This window comes from Lissotriton vulgaris, chromosome 5 (genome assembly GCF_964263255.1).
Source record: "Lissotriton vulgaris chromosome 5, aLisVul1.2, whole genome shotgun sequence".
NCBI lineage: Eukaryota > Metazoa > Chordata > Amphibia > Caudata > Salamandridae > Lissotriton > Lissotriton vulgaris.
In genome coordinates this window covers 995,122,749-995,140,978 of record NC_141693.1, presented here as the reverse complement: position 1 = coordinate 995,140,978, position 18,230 = coordinate 995,122,749, and the positions used below count along the sequence as shown (strand labels likewise).

Here is an 18,230-nt window from a genome sequence, read left to right as displayed (position 1 = left end):
CTATGCTGATGTATTTATGAATGTTGTCTTTTATCTAGAAGATCTTCATCATATAATTATGGAAAATCAAGAAAAAAGATTCTGCTCTTTACTGCATTATATTTGTCAACACTTGGTAACTGATAGAACTAAAATCTATACTGCTTCTGGCATTTGACATCTTTTGGATATATGTACTGGTTCTTAGCAATTTACACTTAATGTACAACAAGCTGCACAAGAATTTCTTATGTTTATGCATGAAGTATTAGAAGATGCAGGAATAGAAATTGAAAGTTTGTTTGGACTAAGTTATAGATGGGATCATAAATGGAAGGAGTGTTCATTTTCTTCTACCACTGAAATAGACACTGAACGATTCATATATTTGACCATACCAGATTGCAAATCAGTGTCTTTTAACAAATTAGTAAAAACAGCTAATCAAGATATGACATGCTCTCATTGTAAATCAGAAATGTTGTCAACATTAAATATAGAAAGATTTGGAAAATATGTTATTTTAATGCTACAATGATGTAGAGCAGATGGAACAAAATTGGAAACCAAAATTAAAAATGTTGTGGCAAGTCAACTATCAATTTCAGGAAGAACTTTTAAAGCTGCTGCTATTATTTTCCATGATGGACCTACTACTACATCTTGACATGTTACTGTGTACTTAAAGCACAATAAAGGATGGACATATTGCAATGATGCACATGTGGAATTCAAATGTAGGTTGCCTTTTGAATTAAAAGATTCATATCTGATATTTATGAAGCCAAAGTTTTGAACACATAATCCGGCCTATTTGGAAGATGTGAACACAAAGGCACACATTTATTTTGGATATTTTCAATACAAATGGTTTTGGAAACATCATTCGGCCTATTGGGAAGATGTGAACAATTAGTATTTGGATTATAGTTTCAGCTATTTATTATTCCATTCGCAAAATTGTGTTTGAAGGAAGTAGTTCATATATATTTGATTTTTATATCATACACAATGAATATGACACTGTATATATTTTAAAAATTGTAGTTTCGAGTAATAAATGATTGAAAGTAGTTGAATAATGTAATTTACATACTGTAGACAGGTAAACAATAGTTGGATTTTTTGTAAATATTTTCACAGCATATTTGTTTTTTTTTTACAATCTTATTGATTGAACTCCCCCCCCCCTCTGTTATATGATGATCAAAATTGAAATCACTGTGTATGGCGAAAGTCAATAATTTCTGAAAACAGCAAAAAAGAGAAACTGAATATGGTATTTAATTCTAAAATGTATGTTGTGTTCTTAAAACTACAATATTATTTACAATAACAGTATTTTTTCTTCTCTTTTACAGAAAGTAATACTAAAGTTTGAAAATATTAAAAATTTGGTTTACAATGAAACAACTGTAAAATAGTTTGAATGAGTTTGATATCTACTTCAATAAAGCAGGTAAGATGAAATAATGTAATAAGCAAAATATTATGAATTAATATCTAGTCAAGAACAGATTTTCGGGGGCGGAGTCCAAGATGGCGGAGTGAGGACTCTGCTGTGCGGCAGACCGAGAGCTCTCCCCTCCACACTGGTTTCAGCGGATTGCTAGATCCTCTAAGCCCCTAAGATTTAAGACCGAAAGTGGAGAAAAGCATGAAATTCTAATGACTGAGTACACGGCGAGGAAGTAACTGGAAGAGGAAAGAGGAAAGACGAAACGGACCGGTATTGTGGCAGCTCCCTCCTATTTGCAATTCTCCCGGGTCGGCTTTCCAGCGCTCTCCGGCGCTCTCATCGGGTGACTGATGCTGTGGCTGTCTACGGCTGAACCGGCTCGCCCGATCAAGTATCGATTTGCTTGGTCTGCCGGCGGCGCTCAAGACGCGGAGTGCAACTTCTTCATCGAGAGTCATGTCGCCCAAACACCCTCCGCGCACTACGCGGAATACCAAGACCTCCGCAACGGCTGCAGCAGCGGCGGCCGCCGCTCTGCCTACTTCTACAGCCCCAGCCCCTGTCCCTTTGGACACCACGGCTGTGGTGACAACAGAAGATACGACGATGGGGGGAGCTGAGAAAACGAAAACGGCAGCAAATGTAGCAGCGGCAGCGCCGACCCAAGGAGACACGGACGTTCCTCAAAATGCTGCCACTTTGAAGGGGAGCGATAGGAAGGCGACAGGTAAGACGATCCTGCGCCCTCCTCTATTGATGAACTGCGGGACAATACCTAAAGTGGCTACACAGAAAGGTGCCTGTGCAGACATTACTGATGGTGCTAAGTCCAGGGTGGCTTCGGGGGAGGTGTGGGCCCCCCGCTTAATGCCAGGACACAAACCATTTCTATAGCATCAAATGGTGAAAATGGCGAAAGTGAAATACAGGTTGCCTCACATTCCTCATCAGGGCTATGTATGGATAAAGCCTCTCCCCCCAAAAAAGCTGGGGCAGTAGCATCTACCCTACCTACTGTGCTATTGGATAATACAAACTGTGATGATTTTGCTCTCTCAGCTATCTCGACTACATCTTCTACCCTCACCGGGGGCAGTGAGACCCGGGAGACCTTAGAAAGCCTTGAGGTACCAGAAGGAATAAAGGTGGCAAATGGGGGGCTCTACTCATTAAATACCTCCAAGACACTACCGGAGGCTTTAGACACCCCCTTGACTATCAACCCCAAGGCTATAGCCACAATCTCGAGGTTGGAGGGCCTAACAGACACAGGTACTGGCACAATAGAAGAAAATAGCGGTCCCGTAGCACGCCCAATGGGTAACTCCTATCCGGAACAGGCCTTGGAATTGGCTGAGGAACACCTCTCCTTTGAGGATTGCGATGACGATACAGAGGAGGAACTGGATAAGTCTACGGATAAATCCTTGAGTAGGCTACCTCCACAGAGACGCAGAGGCAAAGCCAAGACAATCCACAAGAAGAGAGGGAGAGTTTTGTCTAACCTGGCTCATCCTACAGGAGTAGCCCCCCTGATTACCAAAAAACTGGTTATCGACAAGAGCCCGCTAAGGAAGTGGATCGAGGCCAAGGGGTTAGTCAAGAGCATGGCTTTAAGGCTTTCAGGGGGTAGCCCTACAGATAATGAGACGCTTTATGCCCCCGTAACAGGGCCTTCTATGACGCAAACTCCCAGGAACGTCCCCTCAGAGTTAACCGCAGGGGAAAAAGATCTCCCATTAACTGCCACATGCTCTAATCTACTGATATCTGTAAATATAGATACCGACTTAAATAAACCTTCTGTTGAAAATACAAATACAAACTCAACGGAAGAGATCAGGCTGGGGCACACTGGCCAACTGGATACTATATTAAAACTTTTGATAAGTCAAAGGGTAGAATCGGAAGAGCACTATCATCAACTGAAAAGTGACAATGTAAGACTGCAAACTTCCATAACTGATCTAACCTCTATACTAAAGGGCGTTACACAGGAGATAATAGAGCTCCAGCAACGTACAGTCGTGGTAGAAGAAGGAACCCAACGGTTAGATGCCACTGTGAGGCGCCACGATGCAGAATTAACTCAACTCCAGGGGAAAGTCAAGGACCTAGAAAACCGACAAAGGAGATCCAACCTTAAACTCTACGGAATCCCGGAAGGGCTAGAGGGATCTGACCCAAGGGCTTTCTTGGTGAAACTTTTGCCTCGTGCCTTCCCGGATCTTTCAGACTGGGATTGGGACTCCCAAATACAAAGAGCACACCGACTTCCGCTTGGCCTACAACGTCAGAATAGTAAATTCCCACGCCCACTCTTAATACATTTTGGTAATTTTCTGCTCCGACAAGCTGTGTGGCAAAAAGCTAAGCCTAATACCCCAGTAACAATTGACAATCTTACCATCTTCACTCGTTCAGATCTTAGTAAAACTACGATGGACAAAAGATGGGAAATGCGAACATTAATTGACCCAGTCAATAAATTGGGAGGCCTAGCATATCTACAAGAACCCGCCCGACTTAAAGTGATTATGAACGGGCGCACAAACTTCTTCAGTGATGTACAGGAGGCACAGGCATTTCTAGCCAGTGTCAACAGGAGTAAAGACTGAAGGAAAGAGGGGGGGTTAATCTTTTACTTTACACACGCGATATAGAATTACTAGATAAATAGAATGGGATTATGAAGGGGCATGGGGAACACGGGGAACAGGGGAACCCAAGACCTAGGTGGGGCACTGAATCATCAAACACTTAATCACTTAATCTTTATTCTACTATTAAGCATTGCTACACCGTACTGGATTTATAATCCACCCAAAATCCACCCAAAATATAACGTGCCATCCCGAGGTTAACATCAGTGTGGATGTTGCAATACTAATAGCTGTAGCTCCAGTGGGAGGGGGGAGGGGTTATCGGACCACTGCCACAGACGCTGCCTCACCAACGGCAGCAGTAGGTAAGGGGGAGAGGGGGGTAGGTCTTCGCAGACAGGGGAGGGTGTGGAAGGAGAGGGAAGGTGGAGGGAGGGTTGGGGGAAAAATGAAAAATATTTTCAACCTGGTAGAAGGACATGATTTGAGATTTGTGTTTGTAAAATATATTCTTTATTTGGAACTATACATAAAAAAAACCCGAAACATTTGGATTAACAGAAATGATGGAACGAATGCTGATTATCGACACTACATCTTACATTAGTGATGCATAATAATAAATGTTTGGCATGGAATGTCTCAGGGTTGAACAACAAACATAAAAGACGTTTAGTCGCCGAAGAACTAAGATTATACAACCCCCACTTCGTATTTTTGTCAGAAACTCATATTATAGATAAAGATAAGAAATTGTTAAGCCAATTGGGTTTTGAGATGGTAATCAACTCGGCTGTTGCTTCTTCTACAAGAGGGGTTGCAATACTGAAAGACAAAAGGTTTAAGGCAGAAAAAATCAAAACAACGTGTGACAAATGGGGTAGGTGGGCAATCACTCAACTCTGCTTTAACAATGTGAAGCTTGTAGCCTGTGTTGTCTACGGGCCTAACAAAGAAGATCCCAGAATATTCGAACAGTTAAATATAGCTCTATTAGACTGGGAGAGAGAAGTAATAATTATGGGAGACTTCAATTGCATTCTGAACTGTCAAACGGATACTACATGTCCGGGTAATTACAAACGAATGCCCAAAACTAGAGCATCTATCTTAGATTTATGTAAGATACACAATGTTAGAGATGTATGGAGATCTTTATACCCAAACTCTCCTGGTTACACATACTATTCAGCACCCCACAGGCTATGTTCTCGTCTAGATATGGCTTTTGTCTCGGATTTACTGATGAAATATACATCAATGGTAATCTATCCACGTATAACATCTGATCACAACCCCATTATGATCGAATTCTCTACTTCTCTGAATCGTAAACCCCCGAGACCTTTTACATTTCCTAGGAATTTAATATCAAATGCGGCTTTCATCTCGCAACTAAAACAACATATTACAGAATTTCTGACTATTAATAGAAACACTGCTTCATGTTTAATAGTATGGGACACATGTAAAGCCAGTATCCGAGGGTTTACGCAATCATTTGTCCTGAAACAGAATCACGAAAGATACAAGTATAATTTAGCCCTGACCTCAGATATCGCTGCTGAAGAGACACGGCTAGCACAAGCTTTAAGAGATAACCTATCCACTTTGGAAATTAGTGCAAATCTTAGCCAGCTAATATGCAAGACTAAAGAAATACTTCTAAAAAAAAGAAGCGTACAGATCCATAAATATAAATTCTCACAATATGAGGGCGGAGATAAAATCGGCAACATTTTAGCATTTAAAGTGGCAGAGGATAGAGCGGAGTCTACGATCGCCCAAATTATGGGGGTTGACAATAAGAGATACAACCAGTCAAATGATATAATCCAACAGTTTGCTAAATATTATGAAGCTCTGTATACACCGGAGAATATGCCTAATGGCTCTGTAATTGAGAATTATAAAAAAAAAAAATTAAACGAACTAGATAACAACAACCGAAGTAGAGGAATTGGCTATAGAAATAACAAAAGAAGAACTAAAGGAGGCTATACAATCACTGCCTATAGGAAAAGCCACGGGTGAGGATACCATTCCTCTGGAAATCTATAAATTATGCTTAGACGAGTTAATACCCTTTCTTTTAGAAGTGATAATTCATATCGGCAGAACCGGGTCGGCGGCCCGCTCCTGGAACAAAGCCAAAATAATCTTTTTTCATAAAAAGGGTAAACCTAAAGAGGAGATGGGTCATATAGACCGATCTCCTTGATCAACGCAGACGCAAAGATCTTTGCAAAATGCTTGGCTAAAAGACTTGCACCACTAATGCCCAAAATTGTAAATACACAACAGCACAGGTTTATAACAGGGAGGGATACATCAGCTCATGTCAACACGGCAATAACAGCATTTGACATAACAGAGGTAGAGGCAACCCCCCTTGCCATGATAATGCTTGACGCCGAAAAGGCATTTGATCGGGTGGGATGGGACTATTTATGGCACACAATGGGATCAATGGGATTTGGTGGAGAATTTTTAAACGGGATTCGAGCACTTTATGACAATCCAACAGCATATACCAGCTATGGAGGTCTCACCTCGCCGTGCTTTCCAATTAGGAGGGGCACGCGTCAAGGGTGCCCCCTGTCAACTTTAGCCCTCTCATTGGAACCATTTTAAAGGCTTTGGATACTCAGCCTGGAATAATACCCTTCAAGACTGGTATGCAAAGTTTAAAAATTACTGTGTATGCTGACGATATCGCTATCTATTCATCTGAAGCAAATGAGTCTCTAAGAGCTATTAATATTGAAGCATCTAAATTTGGCATAGTGTCAGGCTATAAATTGAATGTTCATAACACCCAAATAATAGCAAACATCGTCCCCCCTCAACCGGTGCCTGAAATATGTAAGGTTGCGACTTATCTCAGAGTTAAAATTACCTCAAACATTAGTGAACTTAATGCTATCAATTATAATGATTTAACGAAAACTATCATCTCGAATTTGAAAAAATGGCATCAACTTCCGCTAAGTCTAATTGGTAGAATAAATTTGATAAAAAAGAAAACTATACCTAAATACCTATATTTATTTAGATCAATCCCTTTGACACAGAACAGGCTTTTCTTTAAACAACTAGATAGGATTTTTTGTAACTTTATTTGGGGGTACAAGAAGGCTAGGAGATCGTTAAAGTCACTGAAAAACCAAATTGGATCTGGCGGTCTTAATTTTCCCGACATGAAATTATACTTTTGGGCATCATTTGTAAGACGCATACGATCATTACTAAATACAGAGGACTTGCTTTTCTATCACCATCTATTACTAAAAGGCGATTCTAAGCAATTTTCACTTCATATCACAGATCCCAACTACTACAAACGGGTCAAATTCAAGACTGCACGGGATATAGCAAGAGTATGGAAGGATATCCTTTATTATTGTAAAACTACCATATTTCATTCTCAATTGATTTTGTGGAACAATCCTAGTCTACCGAGTATATTTAGTGATGGGGAATATCGAAGGTGGCAACTGAAAGGTATAACGGTTCTGGGCGATCTTTATAACTCTCAAGGCATATTAGATTTTCTTACTTTAAAACACTTATTTGGATTATCTGAAATACATAGGTTTAAATATATGCAAATTTATGACTTTTTAGTGCATAAGAACAGAATTAATACTGTGTTGAGCGGGGGTATCTGGGACTTCTTAAACTCTAAAAAAGAGAAATCTATTATCAGCTCGGCATATAAATTTTTTATAGGTTTAAGATCTGACGACAACGATGCACTTGCTAATAAATGGAATTTAAAACTTGGAACTAATATTACAGGTAAACAAATAAGTCAATCCTACACTAATATTCATTATCACGTACGGTCATCTAGCTTACGACTTCAACAATATAGAACTATCTATATGCTATATTATACTCCAGAAAATTTTTCAAAATGGTCTTCAAATAATATCTTGGGAGATAAAACTAAATGTCCGAAATGTGCTGAATATGCGGCCGACCTTGTACATATGCTGTTTTCATGTCCATGACTTGGAAAGTTTTGGGAAGAAGTGGAAAAAACTTTAGTTGCAAAAAATATTCTTAGCTCCAGAATAACGGCACCTATGGTAATACTAGGCCCACATCTGACTAATCAACCACATCATATACTGTTATCAATATTATTCTCATGTGCCAAATTAATTTTAGCCAGGGCCTGGATTAGCCCTAACTCACCTAATGCTATGGAGTGGTGGTACTTGGTCAATGAAAGTAAAATTATGGAGTGCACGTTGGCAGAACTAAGAGGTGTTCGATCGTTAAAGAATTTTGAGAAAATTTGGGGAGACCTAGAATCGAACTGATGGATCCAAAGACTACTTTTAATTGTCTATTTGATTTCGCTGATAGGGCTTAGCGTTTATACTTAGTAATTTGAAAAGTGATCTATATATGTTTGTTTATGTACACGACATATTTGATGAACTGAAACTACTTTGAATGTATTGAAGTCTCATACCAGGTGAAAATAAAATAAAACTTTTAAAAAAGAATTAATATCTAGTTACTTTTATTGCAGTAATTCATTTTTTCAAACTCAATCATCTCACTCCACAATCGTAGAAGGTAAGATGAAATAATAAAATAAGCATAATATTATGAATTAATATTTACAGTCACTTTTATTGCATTCATTTTTCCCAACGCAACCATCTCACTCCTCAAATCAACTCAGCAGAACCCATGCACTCCTTCAGTCACTGAAGTATAACCTATGTACTTACAAAATCACCTAGGCATTACCAATCCACACCTTTAATCTCTCTGGCAGTACCCATACACTTCTCCAATCAATCAGACATTACTTATAGAGTCTTGCAATCACCCAAGTATTACCTATGCACTTCTTCAATCATCCAGACATTACTCCTCCACTTATGGAATCACCCAAGCACTAACCATGCACTCATGCAAACAACCAGGTATTACCTATGCACAATCGTCCAAACAATACCTATGCATTTACAAAATCACCCAAGCATTTCCAATGCACTCCTCCAATCACCCAGGCACTGCATAGCTACTCATGTAAAAACCCAAGCAATACACATGCACTCTTCCAATCACCCATGCACTACTCTAATCACTCAGACACTGCTCATTCACACCAGAAAACTGAGATTTAAGTCTCCCTGGGTGGCACACTAGACACTGGTGGTCAGGGTCAGCCTTTGTCAAAACAGCACATGAGTAAATTTTAATTTAGCACCCTACTTGTTCATCCTCCTATTGCAATTCCTCTCGCCCCAAGGTATTCCCTTTAACCATATTAAGTGCTATATAAAACAGGAGTATTATTAGACTCAGTCTTTCATTTGTTAAAAATATAAAGAAGTGCAATTTCCCGAACGTTTTCTAAGGAGGCAATATCCCATCTTTATCACTGAAAGGGCCTACTTGAACCAATGGGGAATCTTCATACTGCCCACTGTCTTCAGTGCTACCACCAGGCCTGCTTAGAAACAATAATAGCTGGTGAACCTACTAAATAGGTTTGGGTAAAGTGTTCACCCCGAGAAAACCAACAGCACCAATTGATGCATTTTACAGCACAATTGTCACCTAAATGCTCTAAAAATAAGAGGTTCTGAAGGTGCATTAATGAATTTTGCAAAAAGTATGTGGTGTCTCTACGGAAGACCTTACATTCCCTATGGGTACTAGGTTATTGGTGCCGATTTCACATGGCCTGACTCTTATCAAAATGAATACAGCACCTTCACTTATGTTTTTTCAACTCCTTGTTGCAATTAGCTTATTTGAACTTAAAGAGCAGCAGTCCTTCGCATCTCAGCACCTTTGTCAAAAGGATTAGATTTTCTTCTTCTAGGGTGCTGTGGACGTGTTCCAAATGCCTGCAAAGCTGAAGAAATAAAACGGGAGGATGTGTAAGTGATGATTCTGGGTCAGAAGGGTAACACGTTTCACATGAATCCCGAACCTCACTTGACGCTGTGCACAGCGCAAACTTTTGCTTTTACAAGATATATGAAACCAATGACAGCCGGTGGCATGAATGAGACAGCGAGTTCAGGGCCACTTAATTTTTATTTGCATTGTTTTCTTTCTGTGCTGGGCATGGCAGAGATCTCCCGTTGAGTTCTCAGTACTCTGCTGCTTGCCCAAAACAGTGCTGCCTTTTGTACCCTTATAAAGTATCAAAACAGTAAAGCGGGGGAGACCAGTGGTGCCACTGGGGAAGGGCAGATATCTGATCTTAAAACAGCTTGAAAAAGCTTGGAAGCCTTGCATGTCTGGTCACCAATGAGCTGGTGAGTGGTGACTCTTAATGGTAGGTGGTCAGCACTGACTATTTGCCATCTCGTCCTTCATGCTGCTGCTAGTGATGCTTTTTTAAAACATGTGTTTCTCCTTTTAATATAGTGTAAAATTGACCATTCACTTTTTAAGGCACGGGGAGATGAAGGGGTAGATTTTCCAACAATCTGCGCTGGGTTCATGTCACAAAGTGATGTTAACCAGTGGAAAATGTTTTTGGGGGAATTAACTTTCCAGCACAATACCTGTTTTGCGCTGGAAAACACCTTAAAAGTAGTGCAAAGCACTGCTTTGCGGTACTTAGTGCTGAGGGGGCGTTCCCATGCAACCACCCATGCCTTTTGACGCAAAGTAGTACCTACAAAGAATTCTAGACAAGGTTTTGCGCCAAAAGTTAACGCCATTGAAAAGAGGTGTGAACAAGAGAAATGTTGTCATTTCTCCATGCTTTTTCATCTTTGCCTTTGTGCTGCATTTTGCAGCACGCATACAAAGTGGGAACAGCTTTGAGACTTGTCTAGGCATAGTATTTTGTACAGGAAGAGAACCATTCCTGTACAAAACCTTTGCTAGATTTAGACATGCACCTTAGCACTAGGGTGCTAAGGTGTGCAGGGAAGCTGAAATCAGCCATGTCTATGAAGATCTGGTGCTCTCATGCTACCTCCCTGTCACGCAAGGCAGTGCAGCCTCTTTGGGGGTTGCGCTGCGTGGTCTTTTTGAAATTCTGGCCTAAAGTGTTTTACCCCAATTCACTGGACACCGATACTCAAACCTGGTTCCCTAGTTCCAAAGTCAGCAGGTCTAGCTAAGTGTTACTTCCACTCCTATGTTATTAGAGGGGCTTTTGTGTAAACAGGTTCAGTGGCTTAGTGGACTAATGCTTCCACTGCGGGACCTATGTTCAAGCTCATGGTCACAGGTTCAAATCCCGGCGGGTCTGCTCAGCCTTTCATCCATCTGAGGTTGTTCAAATGAGTACCATTCAATTGGGTAACAATAAACATCTGTTATTCAGCTCCAATATACCTATGGGTGAGCGTGTGCTTTACACATATATGTTATGTTATCCTCTCCTCCCGCTCCCCCTCACCTAAATCTAAATAGCCTCTTTAGATGTTACATTAAAATTCAGAGGCTCAGGATGAGGGGGAAGGAACAGAGTCTAAGAGTGGGGTTTATTTAGCACTTAAAGAGAATGGACAGGTACTGGCCACATCAAAATAAATGAGGGTTCTGTTAAAGCTCAGGGCACCCCTCTGAAATTAGAGTTGCGAGGCAGGGTGCTGACGGGAGCGGATTGGATCTGGGCGTTCACAGGTCTATGAACACCACCTCCCCCTGCTCACAGCGAAAGCTTTCATTTTCCTGATCTCTAGCATTCCGATTTTCTCTAGATTACTGATGTTATCAAACTTGGGTAGATGAAGCCTGAGTACGTCTTGTTGGACTTCAAACTTGTGATCCGCCTAGCACAGAGAAGGTTTCAGCGGTGAGCTTTTAACGCTCTTAGACATGTGCCGGCTATTTTAGAACCACCTGGAATGCATCCTTTGGTCAGTTTTCAGTACTGATCAGGAGTGGACGTGTTGCTTGACAGGCCAAAGCTGCCACTTTGGAACTGGAGACCCAAGTTCGAGTTCCGATGTCGACCCAACATCCCATGATTCTCGGCAACTTACTTAATTTCCCAGTGCACTAAAAACATTAACCTGTCCTTGTGGAATGTTACTGACCACTGCTTGTAAGGCGCGACAATGCCCTTGTTTAAAACTGTACTTGTATTTATATACCTCTTACTTCCCCTGAATGATGTGTATGTGCACCATTTTGATGTACGGGCGTTCTAATATGGAAGGTTATGGGTTTTTAAGCTATGCAAGTTCAGTTACTTGAGAGGCTAGGAAGCTGATCTACATGCTTGTCCAACAGGCCTATTAAAGGTATTATAAACTTACTTTATGGCTGGAGTAAGCCATTATACTGGCGATGAGTATAAATCTGAATCTACGAACCTTAGTTCATGAAGAATAATCAGTGTGCCATTTCAAGCCGTCTGCGTCGAAACACTGCCTGAGTCTGGTTTCTTCTTGGAGGGACTCGTTCGTGTCGCACCACAGTTTGAGGCTGTCTGAACCCAGTCTTCAGTCCAATTTGAAGTGCTCATAGTGGTCAGTGACACGACAGGCCATTTGCCTCTGGATGATAAATGGAGAGTGTGGCGCTGCATTTTGCTCAGCGGTGTATTTGCGCTCTGTTACCTGGGTGCGCATTACTCAACTCCAAAGAAAGCGGGGGTGAAAGGAGGCTCACATGCACGTATTATACATTTCTACTGGGAAATTTCTTGATTGAACCACACTTCAATTGACTGCACAACGCACGTCACACAGCGCACGCCATGTATGTCGGACATTTTAAGGTCAGGTATTAAACTCGTTGTGATCCGTTTTTACCATCACGGAGTACTGTGTTTCAATCAATAAGCTTTCACTGATGCACACAGATGCATCTAAATAACACAATTAAGTCATTCCTTAACTTGCAATTGTTTGGATAAAAAAAAATGTAAATGCTGATACACAAAGATCAATTTTCTTCGCTGATACACACAGCTTTACCTTCATTTTGTGTGTGTCTTGCTACAAGTAAAAGTGAATAGTAAACAACACCGAAATACACAGCTCAATTTTCATCGCTGATACACACAGCTCTGTCTTCATCTCAAATGTGTTTTTAGAACAACAATTATAAACAAGTAAATATTAGAGAAAGAAACAGTATTTTTTTTAAATATATTTTTATTGTTTTTTTTCTTACATAGAAACAGAAAGAAACAGTATTAAAGACATTCATTAATGAAAGCATAATAAGATAATAGCTGTCTTGACAACACAAGAGAAGTAACAATAAATATGAATTTTGACATACATGATGAGGAAAATGATACAGGAAAAATATCAAGTACTGTCTTTAGGAGACCACTGCCTTTTGATCTTTCAGAACAACAAAATAATGCTCAAAGGTGGGAAAAGTGGACAAGGAGATTTGAGCATATTTTAAATGCAACATGCACAAATCATACAGACGAACAAGCAAAAGATCTACTGCTTAACCTCGTTGGAGATGAAGTAGAGGACTTAATAACTAGAACAAGAACAGAACACATGTAAAGGGTTCATAACATTTTTAAATGATAAATTTGACCCTCATAGAAAATTTAGGGATGTATGACGTTACAAAGCATACTTTTACCACGCATACCATTACAATGCGGTATTTACAACGCATACCATTACAACGCATAGCGCTTTGGGGTGCTGGATAGTGAATAGTTTAATTTACTATTCCAACTCCAGTCCCCGTGGACACTAGGGAAGGTGTTGGATAGTAAATTAAACTTATTCCCTATCCTAGAGCGCCCCCCAGCGCAATGCGTTGTAATGGTTTGCGTTGTAATGACTGCGTTGTAATGGCAGTGCGTGGTAAAAGATTTGTTGTAAAGGTTGTATACCAAATTTAGACTTTGAGAGATATAACTTCAATATAGCATGTCAAAAAGAAGATGAAACAATGGATAATTTTGTTACAAGGCTTAAAAAATTGGTAGCATTTTGTGAATTTGACAAATTCAATTATGAAGAAGCAATAAGGCTAAGAGTAATACAAGGTTGTAGTTCCAAGAAGTTCAGAAAAAATCTTTTAGATAAAACGTATGATTTGCAAGAAATGTCACGTATGGCAAGAACAGAGTTGCAAGCTGAGAAACATGCCACGAACATGGAAGAAGGAAGAATATAACCTTTAGAGCAAGTGAGACAAATGTCAGACAAAGTAAACAGTGTGAAAAGTTAGAGACACGTTATAAGGAAAAGAAATTGTGTTATAAGTGTGGATTTCAATTTCCTCACATAAATTTTGCCCAACAATGGGACAGCAATATGAAGAATTTGGAAGAGATAAGCATTTTGCAAGTGTGTGTAGATTCAAGAAGGAAAAAAAGGAAAGTTGGACAAAGAAAGAAAGTGGAAATAAATAGCTAGGTATAGATGGAAAAAGAAGAAATTAACATATAAAACATATCAGAGGAATGAAAGAAATTGAAAGAGAAGGAGAATCTAAAGACGAATTTGAACATAGTGAAAAATTGTATATGATGCAAGAAGAAAAGGAAGTTCAACAGCTCAACATGATAAGAAATTAAGATATAAAAAAAAAACTCCAGTTGATTTATTGGTAGGTTCTCAAAAGGTACCTTTTGTCCTTGATGGTGGAGCAACATGCAATATAATGTGTGTAACTGAGTATAACAAAAATGACCGAATAACCTCCTCTTAAAGCATCGAATGTAAGTGTCTTTCAGTGGGGAGCTAAGCATCCTATTTCCTGTCTAGGAAAGATTGAAGAAATTTTAAAGCATCAAGATATAAGTAGCAAAGAAGAAATACATGTCTTGCAGTTCCAGGACAATGCTTATTAAGCAATATACCTGCTCAGTTTTTGGGGTTGCCAGCAATGACCTGCAATTTAACAATTGATAATCCTATTCTGTGGAAGTATCCAAAATTATTTGATGGTCTAGGAAAATTGAAAGATAAATCTATCACCTTACACATAAATGAAACAGTGAAGCCTGTAGTGCAAACTCATAGAAGAGTTCCAGTTCATATGCAAGCAAAAGTTGAGAATGAAATTAAAGCATTTCTGGAACAAGATATAATTGAAGAAGCAATAGGCCCAACGCCCTGGGTGTCTCCCATTGTAATTGTCCCCAAAAAGGACACTGAAGAAATTAGGATATGTGTAGATATGAGAATTCTGAACACTGACATTGAAAGAGAGAGTTATCCAGGCCCTCATTTGAACGGTATGATCAGTAATATCAATGGTGCAGTTGTTTTTCAAAACTTGACTTATGTAAGGGGTATCAACTGTTCGAAATTGACAATTAGTCAAGATATATTATAACATTTTCGACACACTTGAGTCTATTCAGATACAAATGTTTAAATTTTGGAATATGTTCTGCTGCTGAAATCTTTCAAGAAATCATAAAGAAAGTCATAAGACCGATACAAAACAGCATGAACTATAGTGATGATATCCTAGTTTTTGGTAAGAATCAGGAAGAACATGATCACGTCCTAGATGGTGTATGTCAATAACTTGTCAAAGCTGGTTTAACTCTCAATCTCAAGAATTGTGAAATTTATAAAAATGAATTAACATTCTATGGACATATATTTTCTCACGAAGGAATGAAACCAGATCCAAGGAAAATATTCACTCTGAATGCAATACAAAGAAGCAAAGCTATAACAGACTTGCAATCTCTTTTAGGAATGGCCAGTTATTTCGCAAGGTATGTAAAAAATGTTGTAACTTTGAGTTCACCCCTCAGGGAACTAACAAGGAAAGGTCGAACATTTGAGTGGAATGTAGATTGTGAGCAAGCATTCAAGGAAATAAAGTCACAAATAGGCATGGTAGCAAACGTAAAATATTTTGATCCAAACATATGTACGGAATTTGTGGCGGATGCTAGTCCTGTAGGGCCAGATGCTATATTGGTACAGCACAAGCCTGGAAAAGAAACTCTGAGGCATATAGTGTCTCTTGCTAGTAAAAGCCTGTCTGAGATTGAACAAAAATATTCTCAACCTGGAAAAGAAAGTTTGGCAGTTGTCTGGGCATGTGAACATTATCACAACTTCATATATATGGGAAACCTTTTGTGATTATATCAGATCACCAAGCTCTCACTTCCATTTTTTTGGAATTCAAAAACAAAGATGACATAGAGAATAGAAAGATGTGGAATGAGACTAATGGATATGATTTTAGAATTATTCATAAACCTGGAAAAAATATATCCCAGCAGATTACTTATCCAGACACCCCTTTAATTAAAAAACGACGAGTTATTGATTTAGCTCATGAAAGCCATAGCGCTATATATGCTACTAAAAACTTCTAAAGAGAAAAATTGTGGTTCCCAAAGCTGGATCAGCAAGTGTAAGAAGTAATTCAGTCATGTCACATATGCCAATGCACCTCAAGAGAAAGAGTAATAGAAGAGCTTCACATGTCAGAACTACCAGATGCTGTACGGGTTAATGTGGCAGCAGATTTCTATGGACCTTTAGACTCAGGACATTATTTGTTAGCCATGATAGATAAATATTCTCAGTTCCCTATCATTAAAGCAGTATCTTCAACGCCAACAACAGCAGTACTCCCAGTTCTAGATGACATTTTCTCAACATGGGGAATACCTAGTATGCTAAAAACAGATAATGGTCCTCCGTTTAATGGACATGGATTTCAGAGATTCATGAATTATTTAGGAATTGTGCATCGGAGAGTAACTCCCATGTAGCCACAAGCTAATGACATGGTGGAGAGGTTAATGGCCACCATCAAAAAGGCTGTACAAAGAGCAAAATTAACATGTTTCAATAAATCAAGCATTATGTCATGTACTATGAGATTATAGAAATACTCTGCATACACCAACTGGAAAGGGTCCATCAGAATTAATGTTTGGTCAGTCAAGACATACTCGTATACCTCACCTGCCAGCAATTCCACAAAGGATTCATAATGAAATATTTAAAAAGAGACAAAATGCCAAAGGAAAACATTAAATACTATGCAGAGAGCAGAGGAAGATGTCAAAATCAAGAGTATCAAGTAGTTGATCTAGTACTCTAGCTCGGTCACAACAAATAAATAAATCACACAGTAGGTTCTATCCAATGCCTATGCAAATAACAAAAGTCTGTGGAGCAGCATTAATGGCAGAAAATGAAAGCAAGACTGTAACAAGAAATAAGAACTTTTTTAAGAAAGTTAACCTTGCTGAGCATGGAAACTTGCAGCCAAACACTCAACAAGACAAACAATTAAACAGGAAGTGTGAAAGAATTCCAATGAAACCCTTACGTTTAATTGAAAATTGCTGAATATGGTTTCTAAAATTATTTAAATTTTATTATTATTGTTTTTCCCCATTCTTTTCTACTTCAAAAGGGGGAGTGGGAGAATGTAAAGATGTGCTTGTGCACCATTATGATGTAGAGGCATTCTAATATGGAAGGTTAGGTGTTTTCAAGTTATGAAGTTCAGTTACTTGAAAGGCTAGGAAGCTGATCCCCCTGCTAGTCCAACTGGCCTAATAAAAGTATTACAAACTTACTTTATGGCTGGAGTAAGTCATTATAACCTGGGATGCATCCTTTGGTCAGTTTTCAGTACCGTTCAAGAGTGGACGTGGCTTTACAGGCCGGAGCTGCCACTTTGGAACTGGGGATCCAAGTTCGAGTCCCGACAGCGAATCAACATTGTATCATGCTCAGGCAACTCATTTAATTTCCCAGTGCATTAAAAACACAAACCTGTCCTTCGGGAATGTTACTGACTGCTGCTCGTAAAGCGCGGCATGCCCTGGTTTAAAATTGTACTTGTATATATATACCAAGTACTACCCCTGATGAGGCGTTTAATCGAAAATGTATTTTGACATTCATTGCTAATCATGCAGTGAGCTCCCATGGTGATTCCCTTTCGCTGTTAAAGAACTCAGCTTTAAGCTTGGTTCTGTTGGAAACCTACCGCGAGAATGTATGTCCTTACATGGTGGGCTCTAGACGTTAACTATAATGATAGTTTCTTCACTGTAGCTGGGCAGTGGTACGTGTATTTAAGCTTAGAAAAGGTACAAATGCAGTCCTGTAATACAAGCGGAATGGTGGCAGAAAAGGATAGAGTTATCAGAGTGAAGTAGAACAAAAAAGAACAGAACCCATGACAGTTTTAAGGTCTTCCTGGCCATATGCATTGCATCTATTTTACAACAATTCCTCTCGCATAATTGACAACAA

At 39.4% G+C, this 18,230-nt stretch overlaps 1 protein-coding gene across 1 annotated transcript; it reads left to right on the top strand.

The window, feature by feature from the left end:
- The first annotated feature begins 2,397 nt into the window (after positions 1–2,397).
- LOC147711879 (uncharacterized) lies at positions 2,398–4,056 on the top strand. The gene has a single exon (XM_086919555.1). It carries the CDS (start codon positions 2,398–2,400, stop codon positions 4,054–4,056), a length of 1,659 nt encoding a protein of 552 aa, XP_086775681.1.
- Positions 4,057–18,230: the final 14,174 nt, after the last annotated feature.